At 41.9% G+C, this 27999-nt stretch overlaps 1 protein-coding gene across 1 annotated transcript in view; it reads right to left on the bottom strand.

Annotated features, from left to right (window-relative positions):
• Positions 1-2207: 2207 nt before the first annotated feature.
• Positions 2208-27999, bottom strand: part of UBASH3B (ubiquitin associated and SH3 domain containing B) — a 205515-nt gene continuing 179723 nt past the window's right edge. Inside the window, exons 6-14 of the mRNA XM_006833926.1 lie at positions 26186-26394; positions 19263-19395; positions 17253-17373; positions 15236-15358; positions 13989-14081; positions 12133-12277; positions 5746-5852; positions 3858-3967; positions 2208-2345 (exon numbers count right to left, since the gene is read on the bottom strand). Coding sequence (XP_006833989.1) covers positions 2208-2345; positions 3858-3967; positions 5746-5852; positions 12133-12277; positions 13989-14081; positions 15236-15358; positions 17253-17373; positions 19263-19395; positions 26186-26394 — 1179 coding nt within the window. The remainder of the gene's footprint in view (positions 2346-3857; positions 3968-5745; positions 5853-12132; positions 12278-13988; positions 14082-15235; positions 15359-17252; positions 17374-19262; positions 19396-26185; positions 26395-27999) is intronic.

Raw genomic sequence — 27999 nt, 5'->3', positions numbered from 1 at the left:
TATATAGACATCACCCCAAACGCACTGCTATAGTTTTCAAGGAAACTTGCTGTGAGGTATTCAAGCATTATTTCAAACCTTCAAAACCCATGGGATTTTAGGGCGAATTTCTAATAAACATCTGATTAAGCAGTGAATTTACTTCAGGACATCCAGCAACATTTAATTCTACTCTACATAGGGTCTCTGAGTTGGAACCAACTCCATGGTACCTAACAACAACAACCCTATGAATGGATCCCATTGTATTAGCTGTAATATGACTTTTCTCTGAAACTCCTAAAGGAGTAGTCCCTCGCCTCATGAGGTTAAGGTAGAAATATTTATATCAATGAATGATGTCAGTGTGGGGTTATTTCTGGACCCAGTATTTATGCAATGCTAGGAGAAATCAAGGGTTTTTTCCTTCTTTCTTTAAAATGTGACATTCATGACATATTACTTAAAAAGATTCAAGACTGTAATCTTCCTGCTGATTAACATGCATAACCAGCATCCCATGATTTCCGCTGGTTTCCAGGGGCCATCAAATTCCAGTTTCAAATAGGAGCATAGATCTATTTTTATGTACCATATGCTGTATGCATCTGGAGTTTGAAACTTATTCAACACCACAGTATGTATAGATTTGTTTTACATGAACTCATGTTCCTCATAAATGTCGGAACTATACCATACCAGACCCATTGTGTGCAAATTGGCAGCAGTGGACAGTAAGCTAGTCACACAATTAAATAGACATTGATAACTGATGGGGTTTTTGTTTGTTTGTTTGTTTGTTTGATTGTCACTTATTTTTCTTTTAAATAAACTCCCTCTCAGTGTAGGAAGCAGGTGGGATGAAAAACCCCAGGATGTGACTTTCCTACCTTTCCTTAAGAAGCCCTATCTACATATTTTAAATTATCATAGAAAAACAAACGAAAAACACAACAGCATGGACAGCAGAGCTGTTGTAACTGTCATCATTTAAATTAGTTCCCTGACCTCATGATACATCCCTGGTAATAACTGATGTCTTTGTTGATTGATGTTCGGTTATATTAGACATGTACTAGAAGTTACCATAACCTGACTCCTGGTCTGGTTTGTAAAGGTGTACATATTGCACAGAATGAGCTTCTTGTTGACTCAAATAGCATATGTAACATACATCTCTTCCAAATGCCAACATCATAAGCTATTTATCACAGTCTAGAGTCTAGGGGCAAAGACCAGCAAATCACAATGATTTAGAAGAGCTCTGGCATATTAGACTACAACATAGATAATCCCAAGTGGCTTGATATTGTGCATGTTCTTTACACCTGCAATTGGATACTTCACAATTACAATTGTAATACTTTTACAAGTGAATACTTCTTCCTCCTGAGTATCCAAAAGTACTTTGTAGAGCAAGCCTTTGTGTCCCCATTTCACATAGAAACAAAGGGCGAAGGACTGTAACAGAAAGGGTCAACTGCTCTAGAGAAAACATGTTGTTGCTAACGGTCGTCGAGTGGGTTCCCACTCATAGCAACCCTGTATAAGGTTTCCAGGGAATGTCTCATGGGTTTGAACCACTGACTTTGCGGTTAGCAGCCCAGTGCTTAACCTATAATGCCACATCAAGACGTGGTAGTACCAGGCTAAATGTTAGAGCCCTCAAACAGTGGTCTGGATCCAGTAACATTGATTTAGGGATCATACTGAAGTATCCTAAGAACAACTCTCTGTGGGAGCATATTTTGTGATAACCTTAAAAAGATTCTTCAGCTGAAGAATGAAGGTAAAAGGAAAATTCCATCCCCATACTGGGAGCCCAAGGTCCTCCCGGCTGCATTTTGGGCACCTTCTTTACTCTTGCAGCCTTCCTCAGGGTGGGCTGGCAGTTTCTTTTGGAGGAGTGAGGCTCCTTAGCCATGCATAGATGGAAGGAAGCCAATTTCCTCTGCTGTAGCAAGTGTCTGACTTAGGAGGAACATTCTCCGAAGCCTTGTTAGCAAGGCAAGAGTCCAGAGAGAATGAATTTTCACCCTGAATCAAGTCCTCCTTTCATTCACATGGTCTCATCATAAGAACTTTAAGCATGAAAGAAAATATGCTAAATTATTCTGAGCTGTCCCCTTAGAACGTGGTATGGATTTTCCCACTGTTACTAAAATGAAAAAAGAGACACTTCTCCAAAGGCTTTTTGAAAGTCTTTTCTTCTTGTTCACTCATGAGGCTTATTCTTGTAGTAAGGTCTCTCTCCAGTTGAAGCCTCCAGTTGGTCCGTGGGTAAGAGGAAGGATGGGTGGATCTGTTAGCTGCCATATCCCAGTTTCTCCTAATTCTTCACAGGAACAAAACCCCAAGTATGGAATCTGAAGAAAACAAAGGAAACAGAGAAAACAATGATTTAATGCTTTAACTTTGACTTAGACAACAAAAACATTCAGGAGGCCCCAGGGAATAATACTTAATAATTAATAAACCTTGGTAGATATGCATTGCCTTCAAATATTAATAAAGAAAATGGAATGGCTAAAACTGATAAATTAGAGGGAAGAGTTTTTACATTGCAAGAGGGTTCCTCAGAACGATCTTGAAAATGGTGAGCTTCCCTAGTGCAATTAAACAATTATTTATACATTAGTTCTTAATAAGATGGGGAAAAAGAGAACAATAATACAGAATACTAAGGGGAGTCTGGAGTCCTGATGTGGTGCTGCAGGTTAATGTGCTGGACTGCAAGGTTGGTTTGAACTGCAAGGTCGGCAGTTCAATCTCACCAGCTGTTCCTTGGAAACTCTATACAGGGTCACAATGAGTTGGAACCAACTTGACGGCACTTAACAACATTATCAACAGGGGGAATCCTGGTGTGGAGCTATGGGTTAATGCACTGGACTACAAGGTCCCTTGGAAATACAAGGTGGGCTGTTCAAACTCACCAACAATGGGCTGGGATATAAATCCTAATTGCAAGTCAATTTAAAATATATGGCAGTGCCAACCTTTCTGAAATTATACTTAGGTATTAGAAAGACTATTTAATTCTTTAAAATAGGATTCGCTTCTGCTTTGTTATCTTTTTTGCACAAATCTCTGCTTTCTTTCAGAGCTGAAGCTGCACTCTTCCTAATTTCAGTAGCAGGGGCACTTCAGAACTTCTGTTTGTGTATTGTTTGAGACCCTGGCATTTTGGCCTTCATAAACAAAGACCAAAATCTCTGCCCTCAAGCCATTTAGTCATGAACTGAAAGGATAAATGCATAAATAAGCTTTTAAAACAAATGAGAACGGAATTGTAATTGAGTTTGAGCCAGGTTCTCTAGGGGCAGAGAAGGGGAAGAGTCTGGACCTGGAGGGAAATGTGTGGGAGGTCAGCTGATCTAAAACTCTCATCCACAGGCAAGAGAGGAGAAACCCAGCTGTGTCCCGTCAGCCTCCTGGGCTTTCTGATTGCTGCCTTGTTCCTGGGTTTGTCTTTTAGCCCAGTTGTTGTAAATTGCTGATTCCTTTGGCCAGCCCAGCTGCCAGAACCACTCTTCTTGCTGAGTTTTCAGGATCGTTTTGGCCCACTTACCCATCTCCAACCAATCCAGAGTCCCTCAGGGAAATCCAGACAATTTGCTTCTAATTCTTAATGACTTCCTCAATTTTAGCTCTTAAAAGCTAGGAGCTAGTTCTGACACATCGCTTTCTTTAACCCAAGACCTAATAAAGCACCCTACACAGAGTATCACTCTAGACAACTTGGATGAACTAATCAATAAATGGATCTTTTCAGCTCAGAGTAAACACATGCCTCAAAGAACTTTCCTATCCTATCCTATATGAACTGGTACAACACTACTAGGCAAAAAGACCCCTTCAATGCAAGTATGAGTTACCTTTCGGACCATCTGTACAAAGTCCTTGGAGTTCTGAGGTGATAGACCCTGAAGCTGGCAGGTACACGCTTCAAGTGAAGATGCATGGGCCACAATCAGGATGTTGTTTCCTGTAGGAAGAAGGGAAAGTGAGGATGTTCAAGAAACTTTTTATAAAGACATATGCAAACTTTGTAAATACCAGAAGTGTTCTAGGGAGGGGAAATGTTCTCAAGAAGGAGATAATCTAACCAAGCAATATGTTTTGTTTTTTAATTTGTATTGTTAAGGTAGGCTAACATTTCTTCTTCCTTTTTATTTTTTGTTGTTAACTTTTGATCTTAAAATATAGATTCATAGGACGTTGCAGAGAACCAAACAACAACAAAAGAATGCACAGGTAAGTTCCTCGTACCCTTCTCCCAGACTCCCCAATGGTAACATCTTACATAACTGTGGAAGACATCAAGACTGGGAAAAGACTATAGCTCTTGTTCAGACATAACCAGTTTCACAAGGATGTGTTTGTGTGTATGTGGACATATAGTTCTATGTATTTCTATCACAGTTGTGGCTTTGTGTCAGCACCACCACCGTCCAGATATTGAACTATTCTATCTCCACAGGGTTCTCTTATGCTTCTTGTTGTTATTAGTTGCTGTCATGCTGGCTCCGACTCATGGTGACCTTACGTACAACAGAATGAAACATTGCCTGGTCCTGTGCCTTCTTCATGAGTCCTGGTAAATTTGAGTCCAACGTTGCAGCCACTGTGTAATCGGAGTGCCTTCTAACCTAGGACACTATAGTGAACGATTTACTTGAGTTTTCATTGACTATCTTCCATACATAGATGACCAGGCTTTTCTCCCTAGCTTATCTTAGTCTGGAAACTCTGCTAAAATTTGTCTACCATGGGCCACCTTGCTGGCATTTGAAATACCAGTGATATAGGTCCCAGCATCAAAGCAACACACAAACCACCAGAGTACAACAAATGGACAGATAGATAGGATGCTACTCTTTGTAGTGTAGTTTTAAATGTTGTCACTATAGAATTATGAGCATTTGAGACTTTCTGGTTGATAGCAAATGCTATGTATCTTTATGATGGGGAGGACTGGGGTAGTGATGAAGATAGTGATTTATGAGTGGTAACCAGAATGAGGAAATCACCCATAATACCGTTGCTCAGGGTTGACTACTATTAACATTTTGGTGTATACCATCCTAGTTTTTGTTCAATGAATATAAATATTTTAACTTAAAAATAATACATTGGAATGTACATACTCTTTGGTAAAATCTGCCTTTTAACTTAAAAATGAATAGTGAACAGCTGTATTTATCATGAAATATTTGCATTCCATGTTTAGAAACTTTTATAGCATATTTGAGTCACATAGGCCACTGTTATTGGTTGATGTGGACTTATATAGGTGCATGTGTGTGTAGGTGTCCATATACTTGGATCAAATTGTAAGAGAAAAATTATCATAGGAAACCTCTGTCATAAGAGGTAAGATGAATGGCTGCAAGGTAGATATGTAAGTTACATAGATGGGAGCTGTAACTACGTCTAGTGCAGCATGCCTGTGAAATGATTTGATGCTTTCTACCTACTTCTGAAAAATCAGCCACTGATAAACCCTATGGAGCATAGATCTACTCCAACACACATGGGACAGCTATGAGTCAGTGTTGACTCAACAACAACTTGGTGGGGTTTTTTTAAGTACTGAGAGAATATTACAAATTTAACATGAATCTATACAAGAATTTGAAAATATTTTTCTTTCCTATTAAGCAAGTCTGCCAAGGCAAGTTGCAACATCTTGAGTTGTCTATTAAACACGATAGAGACATAATTCCATATTTAAATGTGGAGTCCAAAAAAAGTACCACCTACCTTTACTTTTACATTCACTTATTATTTCTTTTGTAACTTGGAAACTTCTACCGATGTAAGTGTCATAGGATTCTGAAGCCACTAATTGGTAGACTGGAATGTGAGGTCTGTAATGGAAAAATGAACAAAGGGCATGAAACATTCTGATCCTATGACAAAGCAATTGATCTTACTCTAAACTTTTATTTCAGGACCTTTCTACAGTATCCATGAATCTGTCCATTCCCTAGAAAAATGATTTGCAGTGCATAGATGTGGCATTCAAATGTACACAGACAGAGGTTATGTGTGCATGATGTCATAGTGACCCCCTGAAAATGAAATGTTTAGCACATGTTTCACGTACAGGGTAATACACACGCAGCTCAACTAATCTTATTGACCAGTGGCTATTGATAGTCCCAGGTCACACATAATTAGACTTTCTCTAGGGCACAGAGCTACAGAAAGGAAAGCAGAGATTATGTAGATCTTATCCATTTTGGCGACCAGATTTTCTTGTTGTTGTTAAGTGTCATCTAGTCGGTCTTAAGCCTCTCTTACGTTGCCTTACACATGCTGTGCTATAGGGGAAGGTTTTAGAAGAAAAGGTTCACTCTTTTATAAACGTATCTATCAAACCCTCCTCAATCTCTTCTTTTTCTTATTTTGAATACAATCATTTGAGTGCCTTCTACCTAGGACACTATAGTGAACAATATTCTTGAGTTTTCATTGACTAACTTCCATACGTAGATGACCAGGCTTTTCTTCCTAGCTTATCTTAGTCTGGAAACTCTGCTGAAATTTGTCTACCATGGGCAACCCTGCTGGCATTTGAAATACAAGTGATATAGGTTCCAGCATCCTGTCAACATACAAACCACCACAGAGCAACCCAGACGGCTGAAGACAAAGAGAACCCAAGATAGGTAGGCTGTTTATGTGAATAGTCATTAAAACACAACATATAGGGCTCATAAGATGAGTCCACTATTAGGACCCCCAATCCTGGTGATCTGGTGACCACGTCTTCAGCAACCCATCCCCCGTGCCTGATGGGCCCATATCTAAGGGGCTGGGAGTTAATTCCTTATTGCAAATCAACCACTTTACTATTTAGAATTTCTGGTCCATGAGACATGGATCTTGCTTCTGAGTACAACTCAAACCAAAAATAACCCTAAACTCACTGCACTCAAGTCAAATCTGATTCATAACCCTATATAGGGTTTCCAAGACTAAATCTTTATGGAAGCAGGAGAAAACAGGCTTATCTTTTTCCCATGGGTGTGAACTGCGGAACTTGTGGTTAACAGCCCAAGCGTACCCACAGTGCCCAGGCTCTCTACATCATTGAAGTTTGCTTTCCTCTTCTGTCTTCAATGCTGTTTGTTTAGTGTGTGGTGAGTTGTCCAAGTGTGAATATACAAGGGTAAGTCCAAATGCATTGCTACTACAGTTCTGAGACGTTCATACATGCATGGGCTTATTCCAAACAAAATATGTTTAAATGTGCCTCAGCGGTCAGCGAATTCCTACAGACAAACTCTCTCAATAACACACTTGTCTTTGTCTTGTTAGAGTGTCTTCAAAAAACAGGTCTAATCAAAACAGTGGCTTCCAAGGGGATCTGCTGGGCCAGATACGTTCAATGCAGAAAGGTCAGCTCAGAAGGTTATGATGACTAAGTTTTGGGCTCCCAAAGGAGCAATCTTGATAACCGACATTTTCTCCAAGGACACAGGATAATCATGGGGGCTTATTGTGGAGAAGTTTTAAGACAACCGAAGGTTGCAAATCAAAATTGAAAAGGCCAGGAAAGTTACGCCGAGGAATTTTCTTCCTATCGTGATAATGCACTTGCTCATGTTTTGGTGCTAACAAGGGCTGTCCTATGAGAATTGCATGGGGAAACCTTACCCTATCCACCCTATAGTCCTTATCTTACCCCTTCAGACTTCTTTTTGTTTGCCAAACTCAAAGAACATTTATTTAAGAGGAACAGGATTTGAGTCCCTCAAAAATGCCCAAATTGTCGTATTGACATGGTCTAAATTGAAGAGTGTAGAATCTTCAGGGAGGGGTAAGAGAGGGGGCTATATCAGAAATAATAGCTTCACATTTTGATGTTTTTGTTAAATAAAGGTTTCTAGGATTTTGGAGCAAGACGTCTTTGTACATTGGGGTCAAGATGCCAATGTACAAGGATAAGCATCCTTGTACACTGGCATCTTGACCCAAATGTATTTCATTACTAAAAGCATTTACTGAGGGGTCCCATGTGTCCTACTTGCAATAATTCAATAGAAACCTCACAGCAATCCTTTTGCAAATCCTGATTTTTATGGAAGACACAACTGAGGTTCAGGGAGGAGGTATGGATGACTTGCCTACCGCCACACAGTTACCCATGATTAGAGCCCAAATCTGAATCTGGATTTTAGGTTAATACCCATGAACTTGTGTACCACACTGGACAGCTTTTAACAGTGGCCTTCTGAGGGCTGCTTTTCCTTGCCCTTGTGTTGACTATCCGGAGGGGAAGGACATCTGTCCACTTGAAGGAAGCTGACCCTTGGCTAAATATTAATCTCTCAGCAACATGTTTCTTCTAGAGAACAATCCTCTGAATCTCATTATACATGAGGGAGAGCCAGGAATCACATTAGCTAAGGCTGGATCTCACTCTTCTAGAGCAAACTCTCTTCCCCTTCTCTCCCCATCCCCACCTCTCATCCTGTTCCTTCACTACTTATATCACCTGGGCTCCCAGGAGCCACACACAAACTGGCAAGAGACTACTTTCTATAGCCTACGGAGTCTTAAGGACGAGGCCAGGCTGCAACACATGAGATTTGTATGTGTGAAGAGCAGGGCAGGTGTTGGGATCCAGCTCTTCCTGGTCAGTTCTTGCTTTTAGCTTCCCTCAGCTCCTTGATGCTGAATTTACGAATGGCATCAGGGTCTGAACCAGTCTTGATGGATGGAAAAGGGGCATCATCAAAGCAGTCTCACCTTTCTAAGTTGGACCTGTCTTGTTTCTAGTCACCATGCAATTGTTTTCAGAGTCGGGTGAACTTCCAGCTACCAGCTAGACCTGAAAGCCAGTACCCTGGGTTCTCAGGTGGTATCCCGGGTACTAAACGTCTGACTCCCTGCTGTGGTCTGGGTTGCGGCACAAGTCTTGAGTCCCATACCAAAGTTAGACATTATCTAGAGCTCCAGATCCATGTCCTTCCCTGCCCCGCTACCGCTGCAGACAGGGCCCTATTCTGAAATTCTATCCAATTGGTGTGCATTTTGTTTTTTTCTGCCTTGCTCCTGCCATCAAGCTCCTGGGGCTGGGACTATATCTGTTCCCAGTCTCCAGGCTGGGTTCTGCTGCCTATGTGTGAATACTTGGATATTCATCTTTACCAACCCGGCTAATTTTCAGCTTCACCTTCCTGCTGCTCTTTGCTAGCCTCTGTTGTAAGGTGCCAAGGCTCTGTAAGCAGAACTTGCTTGCTCTCAAATCAGTCTTTGCCTTTCTGCCCGCCATCATTCTTTCAGGCACTATTGTTGTTGTTGTTGTTAAGCGCTGTGGAGTTGGTTCCGACCCATAGCGACCCTGCACAGGGTTTCCGAGGCTGTAAATCTTTACAGGAACAGAACGCCTCATCTTTCTCCCATGGAACCGCTGGTAGTTTCGAACTGCTGACCTTGCGGTTCACAGGCCGATTCGTAACCACTACGCTACCTGCTTCAAATGACTCATTTCTGTAACATAATTAATTTCAGAGGGGGTGTAACTCTAGGGGCTATGTCTCTCATATGCCTTTTACGTTGGCTTTCACAATTAATTTATAGAATTAAAGTTTAAATACCCTCCCGTCCCAACACCCCCCAAACAAAAACAAAAATCACTAAATGGTTGAATTGAGTTTTGAATTGCTGAAGGGGAAAAGGATTTCTGGAATAAGGGCTGTTTCCCAACTCCAAGGTTCACGGCATTCATCCTTCTATTTGCCCTGCTGCTGGTGTGTATGTGTGTGTGTGTGTGTGTGTGTGTGTGTGTGTGAGTGTGTGCATTTAAAGCCACAGATAGAATGGACACCTTTTTAAGTCAGCAGGATGCACTTTCAGGGGAAACTCAAGACACAGTTGGCCCAAGTTGGCCTGGGAGCGTGTGAGCTGTGACTGAAGAAAGCCATTTAACCAATATTGGCAGCAGCCCACTCTGTGTCCCAGTCAAATGATAATGGCTGTTGGCATGCAGGCAACAACTTCTTGCTGTTTTCCCCCAAAGAACAGAAAAACAGTTGCTGCAGTGGTAGGTACAACAAAACCTAAAGCATGTGAGCTGTTGTTTTGTGCTGTTGCATTGATTCTGACACACAGAGATCCTCAAGAACATAGAGAGGTTTCTTAGGCTGCAATCTTTTTGAAAGCAAATCACCAGTCTTTCTTCATCAGCTGGTGATGGGTTTGAATGGCTGTTAGCAGCACAGCAATTAACCATTGCATTGTCAGGGGTCCTTAATGTGTTATATAGTAGGTCTAGACTTTCTAAGATCTCATATGCATATGAAAGCTGGACAGTGAATAAAGAAGACTGGAAAATTGATGCCTTTGAATTATGATACTGGTAAAAGAATACTGAATATGCCATGGACTGCCAGAAGAACCAACAAATAAATCTGTGTTGGAAGGAGTACAGCCAGAATGTTTCCTAGAAGTGAGGATGGCGAGAGTTTGTCTCATATACTTCGGACATGTTATCGGGAGGGACCAGTCCCTGGAGAAGGACACCATTCTTGGTAAAGTCGACACTCAGTGAAAAAGAGGAAGTTTTTCAATGAGATATGATGATACAGTAGGCTCCACCAATGGGCTCAAACAGTCATGAAGATAGTGAAAGATTGGGCAGTATTTCTATCCACTGTACATAGGGTCACTATAAGTTGGAACTGACTGGACAGTATTTAACAAGAATAATTCATTACTTATAGGCAGATTATTCACCTGTGGGCAATTTATAAACTTTTAAAAAAATTCCAGAGATATTAGACTATTAGATATTAGATAGTCTAGACTAATATCAAAAGCAAAGACATGAGAAGTAGAAGACGCTAAAAAAGAATACACAAAATACATACAAAAGAGGCTCAATAAAAATTAGTTACTATTATTATTATCATGTTACTGTTGTTGTTAATTGCCATCCAGTTGGTTCTGACCTATAATGACCCTGTATAGGGTTTCTGAGGAGCGACTGGTGAGTTTGAACTGCCAACCCTGCAGTTCAAACTGACATTGTGGTTGAGTGCTTATCTTACAGCGCCACACCAGGACTCCAACTATTGTGATGGTGGTCATTAAAGTCATTAAACTTTAGGCAAGGCACTTGAACTCATAGGCAAACTTTGTAAATACCGCATGTCAATTGATCTAGGGAGGGGAAAATATTCTTAAGAAGGAGACAATCTGGCCAAGCAATATTTTGAAAAATAATTGTATTAAGATAAGATAGCCTAGCATCTTTTCTTTCTTTTTGAACATTTTATCTTAAAATAATGACAGATTCATTGTTGTTGTTGTAAAGGGCCATCAAGTTGCTTCAGACGCATAGCAACTCTGCATAGAATTTCTGAGGAGCTGATGCTGGGTTTGAACTTCTGACTTTGTAGTTTGCAGTCCAATAATTATCCTACAGCACCACACCAGGAGTCTGTCTTAATGACAGATTCATAGGAGGTTGCAAAAAAAAGTGCAAAGAAATTCTGTATACCCTTCACCCAGCCTCCCCAAGATTTTGCATAAAATCTTGCATAAACAAGAAATGGACATTGGGACAATCCACAGAACTTGCTCTGATTCCATCAGCTTTACAAGCATACATCTGTAAATGACTACATGTATGTGTAAATATTGTTCCATGCAATTCTATCACATGGAAGACATAGTGTAACTATCATCACATTCAAAATACAGGAAAAAGTTGGGCTGAGGCAAATATAAATAAAGAAAATAGAATTTAAAATGCTTTTAAAAGTGACCATCCAAGGTAAGGCATAGTCATCTCCCCCCATTTCCAATAGGATTCTGAACTACATTATTGTTAGCTGGTATTTTCTCTTGTGACGCAAAGTGGTTTTACTACTACATTGAAATCCATAGAATAGTGTCAGGAAAATCCAAGGGAGGGAATATATAATTCACACTAGTGTTTCTGTTCCTGTGAAGATTAAAAGCCTCATAAACCTTACACAGGGTTGCTGTAAGTCTGAATGGACTCTACAGCATTTAACAACAATAGTAAAGCTAACTAGTATTAGCGATTGCTGGCTTTCCTCCAGTTTGGGGTTCTCAAATCACAGCCTGACTTCCACATCAGCTTCGGAAAAGCAACAGTTTCAATGTTACCTGTAGGTTGTATCAACACTCAGGTTGGCTGCTGCTAACTCTAATGGAGGTATCCACGAAGGTAACGTAGTTCCGGCAACCCATTTTGTCCACTCAAATAAGCCAGGCTCAACACGAATCTTCAAGTGATTTTCTTGTTGTAACCCTTAAGGAGAAAAAAGAACGAAGATGAAGGGAATTTTACAGGGTTCTCAGTGGGAAAATGTTACAGCTACATGTTTCAAAACTTCTGCTCTATGAGCTATTCCATTTTCTTGTTGCTGTTGTTAAGTACAAGAACGTCAGTTCTGACTCATAACAACCCTGTATGGGGGTTCTGAGGAGCTTCTTGTGGATTTGAACCACTAACCTTGCAGTCATTAGTCCAGTGCTTCATACCAAGAGCCTATTCTCTGCTAGATGTTAATTACAGCTAACGGAATGTAGAAGCAGGCCAGTTCTGAAAAAGGGTTTTAATCTTTGTATGTATTACACAGACACAATTTGAATTTAACATTCTGTCCACCTCACCATAATATACACCAGCTTTAGGTGGCATCTGATTTAAGGGAAAAATTACAAGTCATTATCCATGATTGTGGGCGCTGTGGTGTGGCGCTGTGGGTTAAAGCATCAGACGCAAAGGCATTTGAACCACAAGGTCGGCGGTTCTTGTTTACCAGCTGCTCCTCGGAAACCCTATTCAGGATCGCTATGGGTCTGAGCCGACTGGACAGCACTTAACAACAACAACAATAATTAAGTTCTGTGACTGCCTTCATTCTTTTTCTAAGGTAAGTCCCATGATTGCCCTGTCAAGAAACTTTAGAAATTCCCTTAGCAGTCACAACTCTATAGCAGTTTGTATTGTATTTAAATATTATGAAAACTATTGATGTTTTTACCCAGAAAATCTAGTGTTGGATATCTACAAGGGCTAATACTCAAAGTCTGACTTTTAATTTATGATCATTATCCTCACAGTTAGAATTTACCCCTGCTTATCCCTCTCTTTCTTTTGATTATGGTAAAAATGCACGTAACACAACATTTGCCAATTCTATGCTTTTTTTACAGTGTCATCGATTACATTAATCATCCTGTGCATCCATCACCAGTATCCAATGCCAAAATTTCCATCACCATTAACACCTGCTTCTTAAACAATGACTCTAAGTGTTTAACTCTCTTTAACTTGTATTTAGATGATTTTTTGGGAGGTAGTGGTGGTGGTACAAATTTAAGAAATGCATCAATGCTTTCTGGTAGTGAAGAGAAGGATTACTTAAGGTTAATGAATAGAAGACTCAAAGTATAAAATTCTTTGTTGATGCCTCTATTTCTGACACATCCATTTCTGTAATAGAAGTAAAATGTTCAACTCTGTTTTTTTCCAGCCTTCTTTCCAGTGAAATGAGAATGAAAATCTCTGCAATTCAAGCGTCAACAGATTGTAGGGTGAAAGTTGGGTATCTGTACAACAGTGGTGCTTTCCAAGTCTTTCCGATTGTGGAATGAAAGAAACAAGCATGAGTAAGATTTGCAGATGCTTAGGGACACCATCACTGTTGTAAACAAAAGGAAACGACTGAACAAAAGGGGATCGTGCTCTGTAAGTTCTCAATGATCACCAGATACAACCATACCTTACAAGCCTACAATTCATCCTTTATATTTTCAAGAAAAAAATATCTGGCTTTATACTATCAGCATGTGATACTAGGGCTTGGGCAAAGTTCATTTCTGTTATGAATTATTGCCAAAACATTTCCAGATTCACAACTGTTCTATTGGCTTATGGTCCCAGACTTTAGGCTAATTTAGTGATAGGGCTGCCTCGAGGCAGAAGTATGGATTAGTTGGCCTGACATTCTTACCTTTCAGGATGTTGTGTGCTGTCTGAACGCAGCGCAGGGATGGGGAGCAATAGATGTGATCAATAATGGTGTTACTCTCTAATAAGGCCTCACCTACAAAGAAACCCAAAGAAAAATGAATCTGCTGGATTTACACGGACTCAATTGGATCCTCATGTGGGAGGAAGTGCCAGACAGACCCTGCAAACCCCTCTTTCCCAGATGGAGACTCATCCAGGGCCCAGTAGTTTCAGTCTTGTTTCTACCAGATCCCCCCATCAGTGTTTCTATGATGAAGCCAAGTGACAGGCCCTTTCTTATCTTTTCTTTTCTTTCTCTCTGGTGTTAATAAACAGTACAATGTCCTTCTAGGAGGGACTTAGATAATACTTCAACGTGAGCTTTATGAGTTATTATTAAGTGACATTGAGTCAGTGACATTGAGTCCATATGAGTGGCTTTATCCACTTCTCTGGCATCATCTCTTGCCCTTCCACACAATTTATGCTTTAGAGACACAAGAGCTTGTTTTCCTTCATATGTTTGATGCTGTTTCTCACTATGACTTTGTTTAGATGATTCTTTCAATAGAGAATGTCCTTCCTTTCCTCTTGCTACTTCTGTACCCAACTACCATTTCAGTCTGTTTCTGCTTCTCCTATTTGTCTGCCCCATTTGTTTGTGCTCCAACAATATCCTGTGTATAGTTTTATTACTGCGTATGCCATACGATATGATACTTTCCATTTATAGATATTTCTCCCTGAGGATAGAGACTCATGCTTAGATTCCCAACACCAATAGTCCCTTGCACAAACTCAATCATGAACAAATACTTGTTAAATGATGAAATAGGATAAGGCTGCTGTCTGCATATCAGGTACGGCCTGTTAAGAACTGAGCAGCTTCAAAGCATCCTTGACCTGTAGAAATTCACTCTCTCCAGAGTTCTCTCTTCCTCATATTGTACCCTTTGGGCAGCTATGTTCAGCAGATGCTGCTGTCTGCTCACCAGTATGGAAATCAAGCCTGACCTTTTCTATCATTGCATCATAAGCCTCTTGACAGGGATTCTCATCTTGTTTACTTTGGTAATCGCCCTAGCACTAAGCACCGTCCTAAACTTAGTGGCTATCTAATAAATCCCTTTGAATTGGACAAATGTTATTTCTAGGAAACCATAGAACGCCCCAGGAAAAGCTCCCCACTGGACCGGGTAGTTGGAAGAAGTAGCTAGGAGAGGCTGTGCATAATCTTAGCACTCTTACCCACTAGTCTTGCTTGCATACATCCAAACACAGTGATTGGGGCATCTTTCTCATACTCCCGGAAACCACCAGTTCTCTGAGGTAAGCTATGAGGCATGTTCAGGTTGGTACGTATGTAACGACCTGGAAAACAAGGTCAGATAAAGGTTACATGAGTTTCTTGGTTCTTTAGGACTCCTGACATCCCAACTCCTTTTTGGCCAAAGACACTGAGGCTGATGGAAAATACTGAAGCAGGCATAATGTGTTAGAATCCACTCTTCCATTTTGCTGACAAAAGAGACAAACAATAGTCTTATTTTATTATTCTAATTAAATTTTATATTATTTTTAATACATTTTGTTTTTAATTAATTGATTAATTTAATTTTGTTGTTGTTAAGTGTCGTCGAGTTGGTTCTGACCTATAGCGACCCTGTATAGGGTTTCCTAGGAGCAGCTGGTGAGCTCAAACTGCCGATTTTGTGGTTCAAACAGACTTTGCAGTCCAGCACATTAACCCAAACACCACACCATTAATTAAAATAAAATTAACTAGTTCATTTTATTTTATAGTGACCCCTTTATTAAGTCTTACACAGGACAAACACAAGATAAAGACAACTCATCCGGATGAGAAGGACCATGGGTATGAGGCTCTAATAGCTTCCATAGGATTCGTGGTAAAACTGCTAATTATAGAACACATGAAACAAAGGAAGTGTGTCACAAAATCATGATTTGTGGCAGAGCAATTCATCATCGTCAAAGGCAGGACTTCCTAAGTGGGAAAAGGGGCCGTGACTGGGATAGATAAAGTATTATAGATTAGAAAGTTTATAGAACTGGTTCTGGGGCCCTTTGACCACCTTGGTTAGAATATGACTTATGGCCATTTGGCCCTGGCACCCCAGTTTTCATTAAGGGCACACCCAGGTAAGCCCCTGAGAGTAAGACTGCCCTTCCCTGGGCTGGCTATGTTATGTAAGTACCATCGAGTTCATTCTGACTCATAGAGACCCTGTATAGGGTTTCTGAGGAGCAGCTGGTGAGTTTGAACTACCAATCTTGTGATTCAAACTGACCTTATGGTCAAGGGCTTATCCTACAGCACCACACCAGGGCTAGCTGGAAAGTCGTAATTTACTTTCAAATACACTCTGCCTGAGGGAAAAGCTTTCTATATTGCTGGTTTATGGTCAGAACAAACAATGAACTCAATGGATGTTGAATTTATGTCAAGGCCCAAAATGGAGTTATGGTTCCCACTGTAAACCATAGTCTTCTGCAAGCCAAGTGCTCAGCATTTAAGGTCTAATACATTCCCTCCTCTGATGTTAATAGCAATCCTTTGATCATACTTAGGTTGGTGTGCTTTCTTCTGCATGGACTGGCTGACATCTCCTTTAGATGGTTGCTCATTTTAAGACAATCCTTTAAGACCCCAGAGGCTATCCTTCTGGTAGCGGGGCATCATCTGATTCTGTTACTATACACACACAGGTTCAGTGATCGCCTTGTGAAGGTATGTGTTAAGTGTAGCCAAATTGCAAGAGTGATTTGTTCTTTGATTAGGCCTTACACCTCAAAGTGGGAGTTCAAATCCATTCATAGAATATAAACCAAGTTTCTTAAATGGAAGTAACAACCAGACACTCTAACGTAGGTGAGCTTCTCTGATATGCAAGCCTCCTGTCATAAACATACCACGCAAGTAAAAATGGAATCAAAATGAGCCTGGGTGATATAGTGGAGAGAATTCTGGCTATAGAATCAGACATCAGTCTCTGTCCCTGACTTTGTCATTCAACTATGGCAAGAGATTTACTTTCCTTGGGTTCTGGTGTCCCAATTTATAGATTGGGCACTAGGACCCATCCTTAAAGTGCAAGACACTCAAGAAGGATTTATGATACAGGAGATTACAGACAGCCTGCTTCACCTTAAGTGACTATCTAGATAAATGTGGCTTAATTGTGCCCCCTAGAGGCCATGATGGGTATGCCAATGCTTAGCAGGCCAATCAACTACTACTCACCTTTGGCATCAAAGCATTGGGATAGCCAGTACTTCCCAAACACAACATCCATTCTCTCACCGTGCCGACATACAAAGAGGCACCGCTTTTGAGGGCCAGGTTGGCTGTTGACTCTTAGAGGCTGCAGAGATAGAAAGTCTATTAGTGGGGAAACACATAGAAAACTAGACATCCCCAAGAGCCAGGTGCCAAGTGAGCTGAGTTCTAGTCCAAGTTCTGCCAGGGGTAGATTACCCAATAAGCACATTATATGAAATGGTTCACTACAGATTGCAGGTAAGTTCGAGTAAACCTGTGCTTACCTCACTTACTGAGTACTCTGTCCCTGTCAGGGACTATAAATTTATAAGGAGGGTTTGATTTTTTAGAAATGTACTGTGGGGTTGGGAGAGAGACGCTAGCCAGACCTAGAAACAGAACCTTTGATGTGGTGAAAAATGAGAAAAATTTCACTACAGACCAGTAGGTAAGGACAAGTTAGCCTGTGCTTACTTTACCTAGTGGATAATCTGATACTGAGTTCTGCCAATGTATGATTTGGATATACCTCTTAAGTACTGGGGATTTAGGTGGTGCTGTGGGCTAATGTGTCAGACTGCAAAGTCGTATGAACTGCAAGGTCAGTGGTTCAAGCTCACCAGCTGCTCCTAGCAAACCCTATATAGGGTCACTATGGGCTGGAATTGACTCGACGGCAATTAACAACTTAACAACAACCTATTAAATGGGAATAGGAAGACTCGCTGTATAGAACTCATGAGTGATTTTGAGGCTCAAATGAGGTGATGAACCGCAAGTGGTAGCCAAAGTTAAAATCGGTAATATTGTTACTGTTATTGTAGTAGGAATAGCCGCTGGTCAATACTGAAGCATGAAGGCCACTTGAGGTAACACTAGATGTTAATCTGGAGATAGCCCTCTAGTGGGACAGTTTCCTTCCCCACAGGGATGCTTTATCAACTTCTTCAATGAGCAAGGACTTCTATTATTAGAAATTCTATGACAAATACATCTGTCTGCCTCATTTTTAAAGTTTGCTTAACTCTAATGTGTGGTAACTAGCCCACATAGTCTCCTCCAGCAGATGAGTCCTGTATTGCTTGATACAATCACAATGTACACGCTGTTGTCTGGCCACGTACAGGCTCATGTTCCCAGAAATGGTTCAGAGAGGACAATTACAACATATGGGTGATGAAATAAGCAAATCTAGTCAAGCCATGTCCAGAGGACTGTGATTTCAATAAATGCTGGGTGGGTCCTTATAGTTCTTTCTAGATTCCTTCTCTCGGCTGGAGTTAGTGACTCTTATTTCCCTTGGCACAGCCACATGCATGCTACATTTGCTTTCAGTTTTGCCAATAAGTTTAGTGTTTCTACTACTTCTCTTCTTGTTCCCTCATTCAAATGTAGGTTCCAGCCAAAGTGGTTGATTCATCTAATCCTCAATATGCTTGAATTTTAAACAGCCTTGGACTGTACTGTTCACAAATGACTCCCCTACTCATTTGTGAATGTATACATAGAAGTCCTACTGTGGTGCTGTGGGTTAATGCGCCAGACTGCAAAGCCGTTTGAACTGCAAGGTAGGCAGTTCAAGCTCACCAGCTGCTCCTCGAAAACCCTATACTGGGTCACTGTATGGAATTGACTCGATGGCACTTAACAACAACAACCATATACATATACAGGTACTGGGCTAAGAGCTGTATTCTTATTATTTCCTTTTAATCTTCACAGGAACGTATGGATGTTGCTCCTGTTTTACAGTTGAAATGTCTTCCTTTCTTTATGGAAGAGCTTTTATTATTAACCTACATTCCAATGTTAGTAGTCATTGTCAATATCACTTATTTCCTAGCTTTGGAGTTTTTTTTGTATTATCTTTCGGATTCTTGTGTCCTGTCTCCCCAGGTGGCTAAGAACTCTTTGTGGGGCAATAGGAACAGTGGTCCCGATTCAATAAATGGGTACTCAAGGGTGGAGGATGACCCCAGAGATCAGCCTTACCTGCATGGGCTGGCAGATGATAGTGAGGGGAGTCGTTTCCTCCAGCCCTTGGTCCGCATACCCCCGCCTCTCCAGTATTCCATCACCAAATGGGAGCGAGTTGGAAGATGATGTATTTAAAATAGAGTAAGAACTGCAGAGGAAGAAAAGAAAGACGTTCATTGCTTTGGCCAAGGGTCCCCAGTACTTCATTCCTGGACTCAACAAGAGTGTGAAACACCCTCACAGTTATGGAATGGTTAGGAAAGCTGGGAGAAACATCTTGTGGGAGGAACATCTGGTTTTACGGCAAAGCCTTGTAGTTAATAAATTAAGGGTAGTTGGATTTCCGCACTTATAGGTCCTTTCATCCCTTTGGGCAGGGATGGGACCCAAGGATTTTGTGTTTTGTCACAAAATGTCACAGGCCTGGTTGGCACCAACAATGTGTTATTGGGTAATGTGGTAACAATCATGTACCACTGTTTCCAGCTATTTTTCGGGGTGAAAAGAAACAAATGATTCCTTTTGCCTTTAATCTTTGCCATGGTAATTTCTATGGTAATTTAAGAATGAGTAGGAGGCCACTTTTAAACTGTGTTAACCTCTTTGCCTGTGGCTCCCAGTGGTCAAGGAAACCTTTTGGCCTTTATACTTATTCTACCGTCTTACCATCTTTAGCCTCCAAACCCTATTTCCACATGAATAACACCTCCAGCAAGATGACTTAATATAGAACCAATTCAGAAAGCAACTTTTCTTGCCAGATGTGAATCGCTTGGAGCCAGAACTCTCATTTCAGAGTGTAGCACCACCCTGTAACAACTACAGAAGTCCCAAAGAGGTCTTGCTGACAGGAAGGCCAGCAGCTCATGCCAGGTTTAAGTTACTTTGAGTAGTAAGCCTTCCAACAAGTTTAACCTAAGAAATACTGCCATTGAAATGTGACCATTAGGCTAATCCAATGGGCACCACTTTCTGCGTCACTGAGCAGTGTCACGAAGAAAGTTTAGCTTTCTTGTTTCTTTTAAGTAAGGTAACCATACATCCAAGTTTGCCCAATATGGTTGTGGCTTGTGCCGGTTGACCAGAAATCCATTCAGTTTAGTACCTGTTCAGGATTACTGGTATTTGTTAACTTTTTATTGTGCATGGGATGAAGGTTTAAGTGCAGATCAGTTTACAGTCAATAATTCATACACATTTTCTCCCATGTTATAGAATGCAATCTCCACAATATAACATCACATTTCCTAATTCCTCCCTGTGTTTCCTGTCTCCGTTCCTCTTCTTTCCTAACCCTTTTGAACTTTGTCCTTGGGTAAATGCTGCCCTTTTGATCACAAATGATTGATTACTCTAAGGGGCGTATACCTTACTAGGGTTACTGCTTCCCTTATAGACCTGTCTATAGTTTGGTTTATGGGCATGAGTTGCGTTTCAGACCTGAAGGGTGAGTAAGGGCCATAGTCTTGGGGGTCCCATGAGTCCCTATCTAAGTAAACCTGGCCTTTTAAAAATGATTTTGTGTTTTGTTTCACATTGTTCTCTGACACTATCCAGGACCTTCTAATGTGATACCTTTCAGAACAGTTGGTAGTGATAGTCAGGCGCCATCTTATTCTTCTGGTCTGAGGGTCACAGAAATTGATGCTCGTTTGGTCCATTAGTCCATTGGACTAATTGTGGCTAGGCGTTTTTTATTTTCTTTACTCTTTTTTCCTCCAGACAGGGAGAGACCAATAGTTGGACCTCAGGTGGTTGCTCATAAGCTTTGAAGACCCAGTCAATATTTACCACAGTGAGTCTTTATGAACTGTTTGCCAATTGACCAGAGTGTCTTCTGAGACCATGGTCCTGAGCCCCCCAGCCCAGCGACTCATTCCTTCAAGGTGCTGGCTATATATACTCTGCATTATTTATTTTTAATAAAATGTTATTACTAAAATCTTATTTTTGAGAAGGATGATTCTGTAGTTACCAATAAAATAAAGCAAATTGGTTTTTGTTGCTGATAAGTTCCATCGAATCGGTTCTGACTCACAGTGACCCTGCATTGGGTTTTCCAGGAGCGGCTGGTGAATTTCAACCACTGACCTTGTGGTTCAAACCAACTTTGTGGTCCAATGCATTAACCCACAAAGCCACACCAGGATTCCAAATTGGCTATCAATTAAAAAAAAAAAAAAGTCTTAAAAAAATTTTAAACTTTTCATTGTAAATTGAGTGAAAGTTTACAAAGCAGATCATCAATCATAAACTTCAAAATAATATTTTAAATATATGATTTAAAAAATTTTCATACCTCTCTCCCTCTCAAAAGTGTCTCTGTACCTACTGCAATGTAGAGCATAATCTAAGGTCTCAGAAGCCTCCCGTCCTGAAGAAATCATTTCAGTCCTTGTGTATATCAGAATCACTAGGGAGTACTAAAAACTCTACACACACCTGGTCCCTGCTCCCCACAATTGTGACTCAGTGGGGTCCAGCCACCTGTAGTTTTACAGGCTGCATCAGTAAATCTGATGTGCCGCCAGATGAGACCATTATGGTAAGATTTTAAACAACTCTCGCCCAAGGCAATTTTGTGCCAGCTACACAGCCTAATTAACCAGCTGCTCCCCTTTATTTTAAATTGAGAGCCTCCCAGCTTTAGAGAAAATTCCATCTTACTGCTTGCTCAATCAAAATTTCTGGGTCTATGGATGTGTCTGGGTATATGAAATCATTCTGCATCTTATATATGTCTCTTCGTTTCTTTACCATCACAACTGTGGAGACACCGATCGGATTCCCTTCCTCTCTCCATTCACTCATTTGGCAAGGAGAATACCAGCCTCCTTTCCTTCTTAACTGTCATTGTGATGAAAGTACCTGAGTCACTCTGAGACATTTTAGGGCTGTCAGTTCCAATGTGACAACAGTCAGATATTTTGTATTGAGAGAATTGTAGGGAAGGAGCTGGGCCAACATCCAGAAGCTTCTGAAGAACTGGGCCATGAGAGCAGCTCTGTAGAATGAACTGACTCAGTGGATAAGACAAGAAGGGCTGGGACAGCCCACCTCACTTCAGGGGCACAATGGGGCTTCACCAAATGAAAAATATCTAGGGAGATACTGAGCCAGGAAAAATACCCAAACAAGGGTGCTGAGAAACATTTCCTCAGGAGGGACTTAGAGAAATGACAAGTCCAGGGTGGTGGGTGTTATTAAGTGCTGTCGAGTCAATTCTAGCTCATAGTGACCCTGTATAGGATTTCCAAGGCTTTTCACATCTTTGCAGGAGCAGAAAGCCTCATCTTTCTTCCACATAGAAATTGGTGGGCTCAAACTGCCGACCTTGTGGTTCACAGTTCAGTGCTTATCACATTGAGACAAGCAGAGGGTAGGAAGGATAATTAAGGGTCATTGATCCCTATATCCCTACTTGTTGCCTGAATTACCCTTGCAATTTCTTAAGGATGCTTGAACTTCCCTGTGGCTCTATCTCCTCTGTTTCTGTCTTTGGTCAGAGGCAAGAGAAGGTCTGACTCACAGTGAGCTGGGCCTGACTTCCTGAGACAGCTTCCCCTCTAGAGGGAGGCAGGCAAGTCCAGCTCAGGGTCCCTTGTGGAAGAGGCGTTTGTTCTTAAGAACATGTAAGGGAGGACTAGAAAACATGAGCTAGGAAAAACAAGGGATAATCATAATGCTAACAAGTACCATGTAAAGCTACACACTTTTATCTCAGTCTTCACAACACCCATAAGCTCCATTTTACAGATACAGAAACTGAGTTTCTGAGCAGCTATAGAACTTGGTCATGGTTACATAGCCAATAAGTGGGAGAATTAGGATTTGTATCCAAGAGTTTGGGACATTAAAATACAAATTTTGAATTGCTTTTCCCTAATGCTTCTTGGAACCGACTCAACGGCACATAACCACCACCACCTATGTTTCTTGGAAAGGAATCCTAGTAGCGTAGTGGGTTACATGTTGGCCTGCTAACTGCAAAGTCAGCAGTTTGAGTCCACCAGCCACACCTTGGGAGAAAGATGAGGCTTTCTGTTTCTGTAAAGATTTACAACCTCAGAAACCTGATACAGGGTTGCTGTGAGTCAGACTGACTTGACGGTATGCAGCAGCAGCCAGGGACACTGATGGTGCAGCAATAGAAGTCTGGCCTTCCTTGAGGAAGACCTGGGTTCGATTCCTAGCCAATGCACTTCATGTACAAGCTACCACCTGTCTGTCAGCCGTAGTTTGCAGGTTGTTAAAATGCTGAACAGGGTTCAGTGGAACTTCCAGAATGAGGAAGGAAGGTGATCTACTTTCAAAATATCAACACTATGCGTCACAATGGTCTGATCTGTAACTGATCCTGGGGATGGGGCAGGATCAGGCAGCATTTTGTCCCATCATGCTTGTGGTTGCCATGAAACAGAGCTGGCTCGACAGCAGTAAGCAACTCAAGTGTCACAGTGGTGTTAGTCTTTCCCCGCTAGCACCCAGTTTGGCCATGGTAGTTGACAGTTAAGTTTCAGACATGGTTCCCAAGGAAATGGTATCACAAGTCACCTCACTAAAGACAAGGAGGTGGTCCACTGACCTTCTGTGATGCCCTGACTGGTCACTTAGTTCACTCCAACTGCAGCCTGACCTCTCATTGGATTGAGATGTGGGGATCCTAAGTGGGTCAGTAAGCTTTTCCCATATACTTTTCTTCAGTCTCTAGACATTGAGCCCTGGTAGCGTATTGAGTTACAAGCTGGGCTGCTAACTGCCAGGGCATCAGTTCAAATCTCAGTCGTTCTGTAGGAGAAAGAGGAGGCTTTCTGCTTCCATAAAGGTTTATAGCCTCAGAAACCCTATACAAGGTGGCTATGAGTTGTAACCGATTCGAAGGCACACAACCACCACCACCTCTGGTCCTACTCTCAAGAAAGATGTCTGTCTGGCAGCAGAGCCTCTTCAGACAAATCACCTTTCAGTTTTCCAATCATTCTATAGTTATATTTTGCTTTGCCTTTATTTTTTTTTAATAGGCATAAAATAATGACTTGGGAAGCCCAATGTATTTACACTGATCTTGAAGCATTTCAGGAAAAGCAAATGGTTGGGGGACACGAGTCAGCTTCAACTTTCCAATTTGTGCCACAAAATGCTGAGTGTTCAGGGAGGTATGTGGTGGAAACGGCAGAAGAGGGAAATAATGGCTGGGCAGGGGGTTATTACAGGAGCAAGTATTCTTCACTGTCTTTGAATTTGTCGTTTGTCTGCTGGCTGCTAACCAGGGGAGGGGGACTTCCTTTCTTTCCTCTCTCCAGGCAAAGCATTTGCTCAAATCCCTCGTCTTTACTTCTTTTTGATGGCGGTAATGACAGTGTCAGCCACCGTACAGCTGGTGCCCAGGGCTTCCGGCTCTCTGCATGCTGTCACATGGCAAGAACAAGAGGGAGGAAAACCAAACCAGCATGCCTACCCTGGCTAGATGCCTGCATGCTCCAGGGAAGGGCTAGCTTTGAGCTTTTCGGATTAGCAAAGAGAAGGTGCTTTTGTCATATTTCATCCTTTGGAACAAAGCTGACTATATAAAACAGTCACTCTTCTAGATATTCATGTGCAAGTCCAAGGACTTGCTCGGGGTCACAGAGCAAATCAGGGGTCCAGTTAAGTCTTATGACCCTTGAAAGTCTTTTTACTACTGGTCTGGCTGATATCCATCCATCCATTCATCCATCGTTGTCCATCAGAGTTGCAAAATGTGCAGTTAGCCAGAAGGTTAGTAGCTCAAGAGCATTCAGGGGTGCCTCGGAGAAAAGGCCTGGTGATATACTTCTGACCAATCAGTGATTAAAAGTCCTATACAGCACAATTCTACTTTAATACGCATGGTGCTGCCATGAGTTGGAATCAATTCAGTGGTAACTGGTATATTATTAGGATAAGCACTGGACTACTTAACTACATGGGTGGTAGTTCAAATCCTCAGTAATCCTATATAGGGGTCACTATGAGTCAGAACAAGGAGCTCTGGTAGTATAGTGGTTATGAATCAGGGTGTGAGCCACAAGGTCAGCAGTTCGAATCTACTAGCTGTTCCACAGGAAAAAGATGAGGCATTCTGCTCCCATAGTGATTTACAGCCTCAGAAACCCTGTACAGGATTGCTATGAGTCGGAACTGGCGCTATGGCACATAACCACTACCACCATGAGTCAGTCTGACTCGATGGCATTAACATTAACATCTAGCCCTAACTCTAATAATCTGTCCAGTTTCTTTGGGAAGTGAGATCACAGAAAGCAATGGCCCAAAACAATGCCTTAAGTAATGAAGCCCTGGGTTAACATTGTACTTCAGCCAGAAAAGATGGATCCCCAAGCAATTTGGGCTTCAACTTTGATCAAGAACTCAGACAGATGACTATTTTAAATGTCGTGGGCTGAGTGCAGGTGAGCAACACACCAGTCGTTTTTAGGTGTGGTGCTGCAGGCTAACGCACTGGACCACAAGGTCAGTTTGAATCGCAAGGTCAGCAGTTCAAACCCACTAGCCACTCCTTGGAAATCCTATTCAGGATTGCTATGAGTTGGAACTGGCTCGCCAGCACTTAACAACATTAAGTCAGCTTGGTGTCCTAGAAGTCTGGGACCAATAGGGCCTTCTTCCCATGGATTCCACTCACTGTTACTGCTGTCCTGTGTGTCCTGGTTCAAGTCCATGTGTCACTGCCACCTCCTGAGAGTCGGCAACAGTTGTTGTTAAGTGCCATCAAGTTGGTTCTGACTCATAGCGATTCTGTATAGGGTTTCCGAGGAGCGGTTGGTGGGTTTGAAACTGACTTTGACCTTGCCATTCAAACTGACTTTGTGGCTCAATGCTTACTCTACAGCACCACATCAAGACTCACGGTGGTGCTCTGCAAAAAGTAATAGGCGCAGGTCTCTGAGTTTGCTTACCCATGAAATATCCAGGTGCTGCATTCATCAGCCTTGGTGATGTAATTCTCAGGCAGGAGCCCGGAACAGCCAGTGGTCAGGGACGTGCCATAGATCCAGCCCTCACTGGTACTGGTCTGCTCCATCGGAGACATGAAGATGAAATCCCCAGGGACCAGCTCCAGCTCATCATCATTCTGCGGGGTGTAGGGGTAGATCACCTGTAACGTCTGCAAAAAGGCACAGAGGGGTGAGAGTCAGCCGAGTCTACTCCTGCTTCTGGTGCTTACCAGGGTGGGACTGCATTCTGCATTAAATGGATACATATTCAGATGTAGACATTGACAGACACCAATAGGGTCTGCAGGCTCAGAGGCGAGTTAGATTCAGATCAGAAGCATTTTGTCTCTTTTCAGGGTAGTACTGGACAGTTCAGACTTCCCTCCAGGCATGTCTTCATTACCCAACAGGCTTCAGATCTGGTGTTTAGAAAGCCAGAAGCCTCCAGGAAACGGCTGTGCAACTGGATTTGGAGCTAGCTTACCCTGCTCCATCTGCTGGGCTAGGGGGAGCACTTGAAACCCATCTCAGGGAAAGTAAGTCTCTCATATGAGGTCAACAGAGGCAAAGACGGGGAGATTCTCCAGTAGGAAGGGTTTGGGAGCAAAGTATTCCTTTGTGAGGTCACACAGCTGCTTACACAAGACATAGCCCCTGCCCTCAAGGAGGTTTCTTTAAACCTATTTAAACTATTGGGTCTAATGAACAAAGACCTTGAAACAAAACCGTCTTTATTGACATCAGTGTGCTGTCCATGTGTGAGTAGCTTTCATCAGAGAGCAGATGGGGACCACATGCTCCTTCTCTGGGCTCAGAAAAAGTCCTAGGGCCATCCCCACAGGTCGTGCCGTTTGGCTGGCTCAGCCCATTTTATACCTTCTTTTCCTGTTTACAAAAAACACTGAAGGCAGAGGCATACACCATACTTTGGAAAACACTTATTTTATCCAATTTTAAAAGTTCATAGCAGAGACCTCAATGATAAGGAAATTATTTCTCTCCTATTTAACAGGAGATCTAATGATAGGAGTCCTGGTGTGGTGCTGTGGGTTAATGTGCCAGACTGCAAAGCTGTTTGAACCGCAAGGTTGGTGGTTCAAGCTCACCAGCTGCTCCTCGAAAAGCCTATACAGGGTTGCTATGAGTCGGAAATGACTCAGCAGCACTTAACAACAACAATCATGACAGAAGAGTCCTGGTGTGGCACTGTGTGCTAATGCGTCAGACTGCAAAGTCATTTGAACTGCAAGGTCGGTGGTTCAAGCTCACCGGCTGCTCCTTGGAAACCCAATATGGGTCACTATGGGTTGGAATCAACTCGATGGCACTTAACAACAACATCATGACAGAGATTATGAGTTGGAACCGACCACTATTATGAAGAGAATGCTTTAACAGTTTCTCCTGAGGTTTCACCACCATTGTTGTTGTTGTTGTGGTGTAGTGCCATTGAGTCGGTTCCGACCCATAGCAACCCTGTATAGGGTTTCCAAGGAGCAGCTGGTGAGCTTGAACTGCCGACCTTGTGGTTCAAATGGCTTTGCAGTCTGGCGCATTAACCCACAGCGCCGCACCAGGACTCAGGCTAAATGGTATGGTTTCTGCCTTTGGATTTTTAACTTTGCTTGGTCTCATTCCCCTCTCCCCACAACAATTTGTAAAATAATACCTGGATTTTTTCTTTTTTTAAAGTGGGTGTGTGTGGCCTGTTTAAAAAATGCTGTAGGGCAGATCCTTGTACACAGAAGGGGCTTAATTATTTCGAATAAACGCTG

The sequence above is a fragment of the Chrysochloris asiatica genome, unplaced genomic scaffold, assembly GCF_000296735.1.
Source record: "Chrysochloris asiatica unplaced genomic scaffold, ChrAsi1.0 scaffold00008, whole genome shotgun sequence".
Lineage (NCBI taxonomy): Eukaryota > Metazoa > Chordata > Mammalia > Afrosoricida > Chrysochloridae > Chrysochloris > Chrysochloris asiatica.
Note: the sequence above shows the minus strand (reverse complement) of the source record. Positions and strands in the feature narration are given on the sequence as shown.